The 13,185-nt window shown below is 47.4% G+C and overlaps 2 protein-coding genes across 3 annotated transcripts in view; one reads left to right on the top strand and one right to left on the bottom strand.

Annotated features, from left to right (window-relative positions):
* Recql5 (RecQ like helicase 5) overlaps positions 1-13,185 on the top strand; it is a 40,410-nt gene that overhangs the window by 8,741 nt on the left and 18,484 nt on the right. For both annotated transcript variants that reach the window (XM_021175418.1, XM_029483267.1), the window contains 2 exons: positions 1,315-1,477; positions 7,106-7,185. In XM_021175418.1, the coding sequence (XP_021031077.1) occupies positions 1,315-1,477; positions 7,106-7,185 (243 nt within the window). The remainder of the gene's footprint in view (positions 1-1,314; positions 1,478-7,105; positions 7,186-13,185) is intronic.
* Smim6 (small integral membrane protein 6) lies at positions 10,299-11,380 on the bottom strand. Its single transcript, XM_021178419.2, has 2 exons — positions 11,342-11,380; positions 10,299-10,697 (listed from the first exon to the last, which is right to left on the bottom strand). Exons 1-2 carry the CDS (start codon positions 11,378-11,380, stop codon positions 10,521-10,523), a joined length of 216 nt encoding a protein of 71 aa, XP_021034078.1. The 3' UTR covers positions 10,299-10,520.

Here is a 13,185-nt window from a genome sequence, read left to right as displayed (position 1 = left end):
TCTCTGTGTAGCCCTGGCTGTCCTGGCACTCACTTTGTAGACCAGGCTGGCCTCGAACTCAGAAATCCGCCTGCCTCTGCCTCCCGAGTGCTGGGACTAAAGGCGTGCGCCACCACGCCCGGCCTGGGTGTTCTTATACACTTACCTTTCCCATCTCCTTTATCATCTGTAGAGTCATGTGATGCTGACTAACAAGTGAGACAGATGTAGTAACTGACGCATAGTAGGTACTTAATAAACACCCGTTCCTTCTTCAAGTGCTAAAATAAGACCATACAACTCAGCCGGGCGTGATGGCCTTTAATCCCAGCACTCGGGAGGCAGAGGCAGTCGGATCTCTGAGTTCGAGGCCAGCCTGGTCTACAGAGTGAGTTCCAGGACAGCCAGGGCTACACAGAGAAACCCTGTCTTGAACACCCCCAAAATCATACAACTCGGAAGTAACAATTTTTACCTTTTTTTTAGGCTTTATTTTTATCTTGTGGTGTGCTCATGTGCATGTGAGTGCACTGCCCATACAGGCTAAAAATGACAAACCTGGATCTGGAGTTACAAGTGGTTGTGAGCCACTCAACATGGATACTAATTAAGCCTTGGGATCTCTATAAGAGAAGTACAGTTCTTAACAGCTGAGCTGTCTCTCTGGCCTCTGATCTTTATTTGTTGAGACAGGGTCTGTGCATCCCCAGCTAGCCTGGACAACCTCATGTAGGTGAGGCTGGCTTCAAGCTTTCAGATCTATCTCCTGACTATTCTAAAGATGTGCACCAACACACCCAGCCTGTTCTTAAATCCAGTATTTGTCCTGGCCTCTAGCTTTAAGGGTTTTGTTGGTTTTCCATTTTTATTTTTTGTGTATGGGTATTTTGCCTGCATGTGTGTCTGTGGACCATTGGTGTGCCTAGTACCTGCAGAGACCAAAAGAGATTGGATTCCCTGTATCTAGAGTTAGAGAAGGCTGTGAGCTGCCATGAGGGTGCTGGGACTCAAACCCTGTACTCTGGAAGAGAAGCCAGTGCACTTAAGCATTGAGCGGTCCCTTCAGTCCTGGCTGTGCCATATTTAATTTTGCCATATTTACTAGAATTTCTCCCATACCTTGTGCTATGGCCTCTAAGTTGGGCTGTTCTATGGCAAGAGGCCTGTGAGGGGCACAGGTGTCTCACCCAGCTGCCTGTGACTTACTCCAGAATCTGTCTCTTGTGTGTTAGTTTCTCAGTACCTGGCCACTATGGAGTGAATTCTCCCGACAGGAACACTGCTCTCAGAACACTTAGCTCTTCCATCATTATCAAGTCCTTTTGCATCCTACAGGTTTGTTGCTCATTGGAATATTGCCAAGTCCATGGCTGGCTACTACCAGGAGTCTGGCCGTGCTGGCAGGGATGGCAAACCATCTTGGTGCCGCCTGTATTACTCTAGGAATGACCGAGACCAAGTCAACTTCCTTATCAGGAAGGAACTAGCCAAACTCCAGGTAAGTCCCAGGCAGTAGAAGCCTTTGGTGTGTGAACTCACCAGTCCATTCATATAGCTCATGCTGATCCTGGAGAGCTTGAGTAACTAGAGGGGAATCCCTGCCTAGAAAGCATATCCATGAGGATGGTGTGGAGGGGGAGTAGGCTGCTGGTGACAAGCTGGGTTAGATGTTTGTCAGCTGAGTACTATTGTGTATGTGTGCTTTTTAAGGTAGCCAAAATTATTCCTGCCTTGATTATTGAACTTTGTTACATAAGTGTTTTTCCATGTTCTCTGGTTTTTCTTTAGCCATTTAAATCTTTTTTGCTGATTATACAATTATTCATAGACAGCCCAAAACAGACCCAACCTAGAAAGGAATATGGTGTGAGGTAGGTACATTATAAGTCACCAGGAAGAGGAGAGACTTGAATAGTCAGTGCTGAGAAAAAGGTAAAATTAGGTTCCTATAAGATATGGGTATGAATTTCAGAAGGATTGGCACCTCAAAAAAACCCTAAAATTAAGGGTAAAATAGTTTATGTTCTTGGGAGAGAAAGATCATCTTGATTTATTTGTTTGCTTATTTATTTGGTTTTTCAAGACAAGGTTTCTTTGTGTACCCCTGGCTGCCCTGGAACTCAGTTTTTAGAGCAGGCTGACTCAGAGAATCCATCTGCTGTTGCCTCCAAAGTGCTGGAATTAAAGGGGTATGTCAACATGCCTGGTGGCTTCTTTAGTGCCCATTGTTTGGTGTGGTGGGACTGCCACTGAATGTGTGTGGACATCAGGACAGCTGCAGGAGTCAGTTCTTGTTCCACCAAGTAGGTCCTATGCATTGACCTCAGATTGTCAGCTTTGAAGGCAATCAAGTCATATTTACCTGCTAAGCCATCTTGTCAGCACATATTTCAAGATTTTTAAGTAAAAACCAGCTGGGCTTGTTGGTGAACACCTATAGTCCTGAGCTCAGGAGCAGAGGTGAGAGATTGAAGGGTCAGGACCAACCAAGTAGTAAGTTCCTGTTCAGCCTAGGCCTCAGAGCAAGACCTTGTCTCAGAAAACTAAAGGGACTAGGCATGGTTCAGTGGTAGAATTCATACTGCCAAGTTGAACTTGTAAGGCCAAGTTCAGTTCCCAGCACCACAGCAAACAAGCAAATAAAACAAAAGAAAACAAAACAAAAACCAGAAACTAAGGCTGGTCTTGTGTGTACTTATCTCAAGGAGGATAGGAATAAACGATAACTCACAATAGCAGCTTTGAAGAGGAGGAGGAGAGTGGTAAGATGACATTGTATGAGGGAGGCTGAGCCGGGAGGTTCTGGGGCTCCCAGGTTAGCCAGCGTAGCCAAAACTGTAGAGAGTGATAGAGGAACACACCAGCATTGACCTCTGCTGCGCTCTTGTCGACTGACTGTGAACCTAGTACATGATAGATGTGTATGAAAATGTCACGGGGGCTAGTGAGATGGCTCAGCAGGTAAGAGCACCCGACTGCTCTTCTAAAGGTCCAGAGTTCAAATCCCACCAACCACATGGTGGCTCACAACCACCCGTAAGGAGATCTGACTCCCTCTTCTGGTATGTTTGAAGACAGCTACAGTGTACTTACATATAATAAATAAATAAATCTTTAAAAAAAAGAGAAAAAAAGAAAATGTCACGGACTTGTCACTGGTTATAATAAATATATGCTAATTTTAAAAAGCAAAGCAAAAAGGGGCTGGAGAGTTGGCCTGGTGGCTGAGAGTGCTTGCTGCTCTTGTAGAAGAGTTGAGTTCGTATCTCAGTACCCATATGAGGCAGCTCCAACCGTATGTAACTAACTCCACCTCCAGAGGCTCCAGCCTCTTTTGGCCTCCTTAGGTATACTGTACACACACACACACACACACACACACACACACACACACTGTACACACACATACTGTACACACACAGACACACATACTGTATACACATATACTGTACACACACTGCACACACATACTGCACACACATACTGTACACACATACTGTACACACAGACACAATACTGTACACACAAACTGTACACACATACTGTACACACACACACACACACACACACACACACACCATAGTTGCAACTTATTTCTGATTCCTACCCAAGTGAGAGTAAAGGGCTGACAGGAGGATTGCTGTAAGTTTTAGGCCAGTCTGTGATACATAGTGAATTCAAGGCCAGCCTAGAAGGTTGAGTCATACTATATCTCAAAAACAACAAAATAAACCAAGAGAAATAGAAAAAGCAAATGTCTGCTTGGAAAACCCCAATTTGCTGGGCAGTGGTGGCACATGCCTTTAATCCCAGCACTTGAGAGGCAGAGGCAGACAGATCTTTGAGTTCGAGGCCAGCCTGCTCTACAGAGCTAGTTCCAGGACAGCCAGGGCTACACAGAAAAACCCTGTCAAAAAACAAACAAACCAACAAAAAAACCCAATTTGCAAGACTTCATTAAACAACAAAGAGTGGGGCAGGGTGGGGTAGGGGTTGGGGGAAGGCTGGAAAGATGGCTCAGTGGTTAAGAACACTGTCTCTTCCAGATGTCCTGAGTTCAACTCCCAATAACCACATGGTGGCTCACAACCATCTGTAATGGGATTGGATTACACCAGCCCTCTTCTGGTGTGTCTGAAGACAGCAACAGTGTACTCATATACATAAAATAAATAAATCTTTAAAAATAGAAAAAATTCTGAAGACAGCTATGGTGTACTCACATAAAACAAATAAATCTAAAAAAAAGAGAGAAAGATTTAAAAAAGAACATGTTAAAAAAACAGAACCAACAGCAGCAACAACAACAACAACACAAAGTCTAGCGTGAGGAGTGTCAGAGATGGCTAAAGTGACTTCTGTCCCAATGGATTCAGTGCCCTCTTCTGGTCTCCTTGGGCACTGCATGGACGTAGTACACAGAAGTAAATGGTGGCAAAACATCCTTGTACATTACAAACAAAAAAAGCAACACTCATAAGCAAGTGCATCTTTAAAAAGTACACAGACAGGGTGAGTAAGAGCACTTACTGCTCTTCCAAAGGTCCTGAGTTCAAATCCCAGCAACCACATGGTGGCTCATAGCCACCCGTGATGAGATCTGACTCCTTCTGCTGGTGCCTCTGAAGACAGCAACTGTGTACTTATGTATAAAAATAAATAAATCTATTAAAAAAAAAGTACACGAACACACACAGAAACACACAATCACTCATATACACAAAAAACACTCACAAAACCACATACACACAAACAAACCCAGGGCTGCAGAGATGGCTCAGTAGTTCAGGGCACTTGCTGCTCTTGCAGAGGACCCAGGTTTAGTACCCAGCACCCACCTGGCAGCTCACAACCATCCATAACTCCACTTCCAGAGGATCTGATACTCTTTCCTGGCTTCCTCGGGTACCAGGGATGCACCCGGTACACAGATATACACACAGGCAAAACTCATACACAAAACTAGACACAACAGCCTGCTGGGGAGATGGCTGTAAGGGTAACGGGTTTGCTATGTAAATGCGAAGAAAACCCAGAAAGGTGAATAGACACTGGCCTGGAGCAAAATCTCAGATGCTGCTTGGTTGGGGTCTAGGGGCTAGAGGCTCTAGAATGTTTTCAAAGATCAAATTGACCTGCCATCTTGAGGTCTTATTGAAATGAATTCTTGATTATGTCACACTGAGATGTAGAGGTCAGGGCAGGACAAGCAACTGCTGTTCAGAGGAAACAATGCCGCACCAAGGAGGAAATGAGATGGCGGCAAATGTAAGACTGTAACCACGCGTTCAACTCGGAACGATGTTGACATAGCCATACCGAGGAAAAGGCTGCTCGCACAGGACATTGCAGCTTGGGGCCAGAGGGACAACTCTGTGATAGAACTCTTGCCTAATCTGCATGGACAAGGCCCAAGTTTAATCCCTAGCACTGCACACCAATATATAATCAATATTGCTGGGTCCTCATGTGTGCTAGGCAAGGCAGTGTCACTATACTTGATCCCTGGCTGACATTCTTTAAAAAACAAAACAAAACAAAACAAAACCAAAATCAGCAAGCTGGAGGTGGTGGTGTGCACCGTTAATGCCAGCACTCAGAAGGCAGAGGCAGGTGGACCACTAGGAGTTCGAGGCCAGCCTGGTCTACAGAGTGAGCTCCAGGACAGCCAGGGCTATACAGAGAAACCCTGTCTTGGGGGGAGCATAAAAAAACCCTTTACTATGTTTTAACTTACTGTTTTTATGTACATGAATATTTTGCCTGTATGAGTGTGTATTTGGTCTTTTGCTGGCCCAAAGAGGGCACCAGATCCCTTGGAATTCAAGTTAACAGATGGTTGTGAGACATCATGTGGCCGATAGGAACCAGACTTTGGGTCTTCTACCAGAGCAACAGTGCTCTTAACGCTGAGCCGTCTCTCTGACCCCCTAATACTTTTTTGAAGATGAGCATCCGGTTGAGTTTCACTATTACTTCTAATATATGTGCAGTAATGGTCTTTATTTTCATACTCCTAGTGTTTTTTATGGTTGCCTGTCCTGACCAAAGTATGCATTTTTGTGTGTTGGGGGATGAATAACCTAAAAGCAAAAAGTCAGTATTGTCTCAAATATCTATTTTATGTATTTCTTCTCCCCGCCGCCCCCGCCCGAGATCAGCTTTCTCTGTGTGAGTCTGTCCTGAAACTCACTCTGTAGACCAGGCAGACTCAGAGATCCACCTGCCCCTGCCTTCTGAGTGCTGGGATTAAAGGCATGCAACACCACTGCCTGGCTTATTTTCTGTATTTAAAAAAAAATATTTTTAATTTTATTTGGTATTCATGAGTATTTACTTGCATGTATGTGTGTGCACCACATGTGTCCCTGGTGCCCATGGAGGTCAGGAGAGGGGCGGATCTCCTGGAACTGGGGTTACAAATGATTGTGAGTCACCACATGGGCGCTGGAGATAGAACTCAGATCCTCTGTAAGAGCAGCCAGTGCTCTTAACCACTGAGCCATCTCTCCAGCATCTCTTGAGAATTTTTTCTTACATTTATTATTGCATGTGATCACATGGGGGCGGGGCGGGGGGCAGAGAACAACTGTTCTCTCCCTGCACCATGTGGGTCCTGAGGTTTGAACTCAGAACCTCAGGCTTAATAACGAGTACTTTTACCTAGTGTGCTTCTCTCTGACTCTAAATTGCTAAGTTTTTAAAGGAACGTTTGGAAAATATAAAAGAGACCAAAAAATGCATAATCTGAATCTGATAGGGGTTAACAGTTTAGTCTATCTTCTGGTATGCACATTGGCATATATGTACATGTATGTCGTTGTAAGGACCCAAAGTCTGTGCATGTATTTACTGTTTAGAACTTGGATAAGATCGTAGTTTCCCAAATGTTAGTCCAGGGCCCTTTGCATGAGAATCGCCTGAGATCCTTTTGGAAATGTCATCTCTTGCCGCCTCCCATTGAGAAAGTCCAACTCGTAGTTCAGAGATGCTGACCCAGTGTCAGGCCCGGATCCCCGCTTGGGAACTGGCTTCAATAGTGCCCTTTCACATGTCTTCTCCATTACTGACTGTGACAGCACTCTCTATGACTCTGGAGGACTAAGTGGTCCTTTTCTCTCTCCAGGAAAAGAGGGGGAACAAACCGTCTGATAAGGCCACCCTGCTGGCCTTTGAAGCCCTGGTGACCTTCTGTGAAGAAGTGGGGTAAGTGGGCTTAGGGATGTGACGTAGCCACTCACTGGTGGCAGGAGCAGGGCCCTGTGGTTAATCCCAGCATTGTCTCCCTGCTCCTCACAGGGAGGAAAGGCCAATGACTTATGCTGGTTGTGACTAGTGTCAGACCACGCCCTCTCCCAGCAGCCCTCACTTTCTCAGCTGACACAACCCAGCCCTTGGTAGCCCAAGGGACCCCTGCTTGCCAAGTCAGGGCCCTTCCCTTTTTTTGAGTCCCCCTGAGTCTCCGGCTTGTGTGTGTGAGGACTTATTCTACAGTGGGACAGTCATCCATTCCTCTGCCTACTCCATGGCTGCCTGGCTCCATGAGCAGTTTCCTGCAGAGTAATGGGATCAGCTCTAACCGATCGCGCTGCCTCTTCTGAACACTTGAACCAGGTCATGCTGGGTTGTTTGCTGTTGCGATGGAGTCTCCTGTAACCTAGGCTGGCCTGTGACTTCAGGTTATCCTGGCTGCCTTCACCTCCCAAGTGTTAGGATCACAGGCATACGTCACCACACCTGGTGAGCTGTTCTCTTATACAGAGCCCAGTCAGAAGCTTGGGGCCCACTCATCTTTGGTGGTTGGCGGGGTGGCGCATGCTTTGCTTAAATCAGCTTTTCTAACAAAATGCCAGCCTGCTTATGTGGAACCCACTTATCTATTTGTATACATTTGTAGCAGTGGGGAAGGAGCTATGGGCCAGCTATGGAGAGAGACGGTTAGCTGTTCAATGATAGGCTGTGCTGGGCATGTAGTCGATAGAACCCTGTGTGAATGATACCCAAGAGGAGTCAATGTGGGTGGAATAATACATTCCTTTTTCTATGTGGAAAAATCCCGAGAGCTGATGAGGCCTTTGGCCCAGACGGGTCATGGTTACAGATCTCATGTCAGAAGCTACTGACTTGGGCTTCGTGATTGTCACGCTGGATATGCCATCTCATACATGGGTTATCTTGGGTTCTGTAAGAGGAGCGTCTTTGGGCGAAGAGGGGATGTCTGCTTTCGTGCTGTTAAGGATTGAACCAGGAGCTCGCACATAGTATACAAGCCCTCTACCATTGACTTACACTCCAAGCACAGATATTCTCATCCTGAAGCCGAGTGCCAATGACCAGTTACCCAGAACTCGTGTCCACAAGGTCTACTTAGGCTCTCTGTAAAGGGGGAAGAGGTCCTGCTTATCTGGTTCTGCACTTGGATGCTCAACTTCTTCCTATTCATTGACTGAAGTAATTCCTTTTGGAAACAGCATCTCTAATTTGGTCAGATCACATGCTAAAAAGTTGTGGGTTGCTGTGCCAGCTACCCACCCCCCTTGGTTAAAACCATACCACCAAAGCCCTCTCCAGCCACTGGTACATGAATGTACTAAATTCAGCCTCCTCCAGAGCTCTTTATGGTGAGGAATGAAAGAACCGTGTGTTCCAGCTGTCAGTCTCCTCTGCAAAAAATCTTAGTAGGTTCTTGTCTGAGACCAGAGTGCTAAAGCCTACCATGCCTTAGAACAGACCCAACTTGGGGCCTCTGCCTTTCTTTCTTCTGGGTCTTCTCATTGCCTCGGCAGGCAGATGGGGCTGTGCTTCTGTGGGGCTGAGAAGTCCAGGAGATGCATCACCTCCATCCTGATGGCTACAGGGGAGGGTCTGGAGGTCGGGATTCCCAGGTCTCTAGTGAAGTAAACCTTGCTGGCATCTCTGTCCCCTCTGTCCTTTACATGAAAGAGAGTACTCATTGTGGGGACAGTATATGCATGAAGCAAGAAAGCCCCTTCAACAGAAGGGTGTTGCCTTTCTAAGAATAGTTCTGGTTTGAGGCTGAGTCGGGTGACACCAGCACCCCTTAAGGCAGGCACCTGGCAGGGAGGGATAAAGCCAATGGGGTAAGCTCAGCTAAGTGGGTACATTCTGAAAGGAAACTGTTGTAGGGCTGTGTAGGGTGGGATGTGGGCACTGGGCTGGGATCACCAGAGAGGGTATTCAGGTCCATTCCAATTGAGGTGGGGTGGGGGGCGGGGCAGCCAGTGGTTTTTAGTTTGTCTCCTCCATGTAGTCATTTTCTCTGAGCTGCAGCCACAAAAGAAACCTATTCATGGCAGGACTTTAACCTTGTGGCTATTAGGCATTGAAGTAACCTGTGTGCATTTTAAGATGCAAGAGGAGATTTCCATGCTGGCCTGGGCAGAGCTGACTTGTGGAGCTGGGCACTAGGAGGCTCTGCGGCCCAGCAGCATCAGTGTGTCTGTCTGCTCTTGTGCCATGTCTGTCAAGGGCACTGACGGTGGGGCAATGTATAGTTAGTTAATATATAATTACTTATACAAAAGTTCTCATGAAAGTACTTTGAAGAAAAAATACATGGTGGAGTTTTTTTTCTTTTTAAAAATTTTGCATGTGGATGTTTTGCCTGAGTGTGTATCTTAGCACCACATGTGTGCCTGGTGTCCACAGAGGCCATAGAAAGGCATCACTTCCCCTGCATCTGGAGTTACAAATAGTTGTAAGCCACCACATAGGTGCTGTGGATCAAACCAGGATCTTCTGCAAGAGCTGCCAGTGCTCTTAGCTGGTGAGCCGCCTCCCGAGCCCTGTAGAGTATTGTCTGAGAGTAACAGAATGCCCTTTCCCAGTCTCTGGTGTCAGAGTCAGGGAGAATGGATTTGAAAAGGCAGGTTTGGACTGAGATTTTGAGGGACAAGGAAGCAGTAAGTAGTCAAGCCAAGAGAGTGTGAGGAGGCATGAGACAAAGTATCCTAGCCAGGGGGATGTGTGGGAAAGCCTGGACAGCTGAGGAACTAAGGTCCTGTGGTGAGCCTGGGGCACGTGTCAAACAGCCCATGAGACTGATTCTACTGTTCACGGGGTCAGAGCCCTCGAGGACGTGTAGACCTTAGTGTGGTTGCTAGAGAAGCCAGCATAAAGAAGAACAGGTCTGCGTAGAAAATGAGCTCATGATAATGGATCTGAGAAGGAATTTTTACTTCACTTGACATTTCGTGTCCTTCTCTGTCAAGGACTTGAAAATAGCTGCTTGGCCAGGGACCCTCATCAGAAGATCTGGTTAGCCACTGCTGCTCTCTCTCATCTGAGGCAGAGCAGAGTTCTTCTCCGTGTGCTTAGTGTTCAGCTGGTGCAGGATGAGAGAGCCAGAAATGGTACCACACCTGCCTTCCCACCTGGCTAACTGGCCAACCCCTAGGCAAGGTCCAGTGGTTCCCAGAGATTCTTTCTTGAGCCAGAGGGACTGGAAGCCCACTGCTGGTCAGGGCTGAGCAGGTCAGCCCCTCTCTCTCTGCTGCCTTCTAGGCCGCCGAGGAGACGGATCACTCCTCTTCAAACACAGCCTTTTCCACATACCCAAACACAACAGCAAATAAGATGAAGAGCAGGAACGTGGAGGTGAACAAGCCAATCACTGTCAGGCCCCCCACATCCCACGGGTTCTTCCAGAAGTCTACATTCTGGATGCTCCTTGGCGGTACCATTTGGCCAACGGAAATCTGGAAGAGAGGAGACAAGAGGCCCTGAGTGCAGAGAGCTCTGAAGGCCTTGTGCCCAGTGGTGCTGTCCGTGACACCTCCTGGACAGCTCCACACAGCTCGCTCACCAACACTGCGGGGATGGTGAGTCTTTGGATTCAAAGTCTCTAACATCAAAAAGTGGGAAATAGCCGGGGGTGGTGGCGCACGCCTTTAATCCCAGCACTTGGGAGGCAGAGGCAGGTGAATTTCGGAGTTTGAGGCCAGCCTGGTTCCAGGACAGCCAGGGCTACACAGAGAAACCCTGTCTCAAAAAAAAAAAACCAAAAAAGTGGGAAATGGGATTTCCTGCTTGGAAGCTGCTGAGGGCTACCTCCAGAGTCTCTGGCTCATTCTTGAAAAACTCTGCTATGAGCCTGATATTTCTCCTGTCCCTGAGGCCTTCCTAGCTAGAACCTAAAGTGTACACCTGTAGGTCTCCTATTCTTATTGTCCCAATTCCCAAATGTTTGGGAGGCATTTTGAGAGCTTGGTCTATCAGCCTATCTGGGTGATGGTGACTTAAGTTTCAGCTCTACAGAAGGCTGAATTCCTACTTGAGCCCAGGAATCCAGGCCAGCTGAGAACAGAAAACCCTATCTCCGAGCACTGACTGCTCAGCTCACAGTCTTCCATAATGCCAGTTCCAGGGCACCTGACACCATCTCTAGCCTCTGAAAATACCAGGAGTGCATGTGTGGAAATGCATACGTAAGAACAACACACACATAAATCTTTAAAAAAAAGTGTTGGTGGTGGATAGGAAGAAAGCGTAGCTGAGTGTCCTTGGATGCAGCTGGGAGCAGGAGGCCTTGCCATAATACGGAAGTGGAGCTGGTGTCAATGGGGTTGCAGCCGTTTGGGGAGTGGGGGAAGAAGAAAGATGTCATTACCTGGTTTTCTGTTAATAGTCTTGAATCTTCTGAGGACAAAGCAAGTCAGGCTGTCCTTCCGGCCTCAGACTTTGGGGTTCCTGGGTGGAAGAGGCTTCCAGGTGACCACAGCTATGCCCCAACTCAAAGAAATTACTGTTGGCAGCCCAGGGAGTTGCCAAATACTCTGACCACACCTTTGCTGCCGCCACCAGAGCAAACAAGGGTGGGCTAGACTGGTTGCCTGGCAACTGCCACTCCCTCCCTCATTCCCTCCATTAGGATTCTACCCTTCTGTGATGGCATTGGAGGAGTTGAGTTTTAAGTCCCTGAGAGAGGTCAGCCTGAGTTAGGGTGAGAAGAGAGAGTGGGTCTGTGCCCCAGGCCGCCTGTCAGCCTCGCTGATGAGAGCTGGGCCTTAGAGCCATCCAGAGCTCTCAGATCTCACCGGGAGCACTCTTCTCAGAGCTCGTGGGGAGCACTCTTTCCTTCCTTCCTGTGGTTTGGGTGAATGATTAACTGCAGTTCTGACAGGAGCTGCCTGGAACAGGTTTCTGGGTAAGAGTAGGAGTGCTTATCACACGGAGCCTTTCCCCGCAGTACCTGCCTCCTGCATGGCCTCTGCTGGTTCTGTGGTTAGAGAGAGAGAGAAGAAGCTGGAGAGGGGGTGACCGCACACACACACACACATACACCACACACACATATATACACACATGAATGCATGCACACATGCGCCTTGGAAGGGGACTAATTACACTGGCCTTGCTTGGAACTTGGTGGCCACTGTTGACTCCTTTCAGAGGTTAGGCATGTGGGCCTGCCATAGCCCGTTGTAAGATCAGAGAGGTGGGCCTTTCCCTCTGAAGGGCTTACGTTCTAGTCCACAGCTCATCAATCCTGCCGTCAGAGTTTGGGAAATGCTCACTGAATAACAGTTTCTGGGATGCCAGGGTATCTGTCATCCAATCCTCTGGGGTCTAACCTGGAGTGGCTGACAGGTGAGGAACAAGCTCAGGGAAGCGTTGTCGCCTGCCATTTCCTTGTGTAAAACTCACTGACTTCCTGGCCTGCCAGATGCACACAGCCAGCAGGCGGGACTCTGGCACACCCTGCTGTGGTTTGTGCCCATGGGTTAAATGAGGTTCTTATCAAGAGTCAGTTGTTTGTTCCCAGACTGGTGTATGGCAGCTGCGCTTGTTTCTATGATCACAATGTTGACTGTGACATGGTATCAACAGATGAAGCAGAAATGACAACCACAACTCCAGCTTTACAGCAAGGACGGACAATGTGGTTAAGCAACTTCGGTTGTGCAGCTGGTACAGTTGGAGTTTGGAGCCAGCTGTATAGTCTGAGCTCTTAGAGCAGACGACAGCTGTTGTCTCTATTAATACCTATGTGACCACTTTGCTATCACTCCATATTCCCATCGAAACAATTGAAACATAACTAAACTTTGGCACATTTTGTAAAACTCCTGGCATTAAATTTTTTTATACATTTTGTGCACGTGTGTGTGTGTCTGTGTGTGTGCGCTCATTCATACACACACATACACACACACACATACACACACACACACACACACACACACA

Source organism: Mus caroli, chromosome 11 (genome assembly GCF_900094665.2).
Source record: "Mus caroli chromosome 11, CAROLI_EIJ_v1.1, whole genome shotgun sequence".
Taxonomy (NCBI): domain Eukaryota; kingdom Metazoa; phylum Chordata; class Mammalia; order Rodentia; family Muridae; genus Mus; species Mus caroli.
Note: the sequence above shows the minus strand (reverse complement) of the source record. Positions and strands in the feature narration are given on the sequence as shown.

Excerpts from the sequence above, each read along its gene's own strand:
- Smim6 (XM_021178419.2), bottom strand. The coding sequence starts at position 11,380 with ATGGTGTCAGGTGCCCTGGAACTGGCATTATGGAAGACT. Across the intron at positions 10,698-11,341 it reads AACTGGCATTATGGAAGACT|ATTTCCGTTGGCCAAATGGT; the intron begins GTGAGCTGAGCA and ends CCTCTCTTCCAG.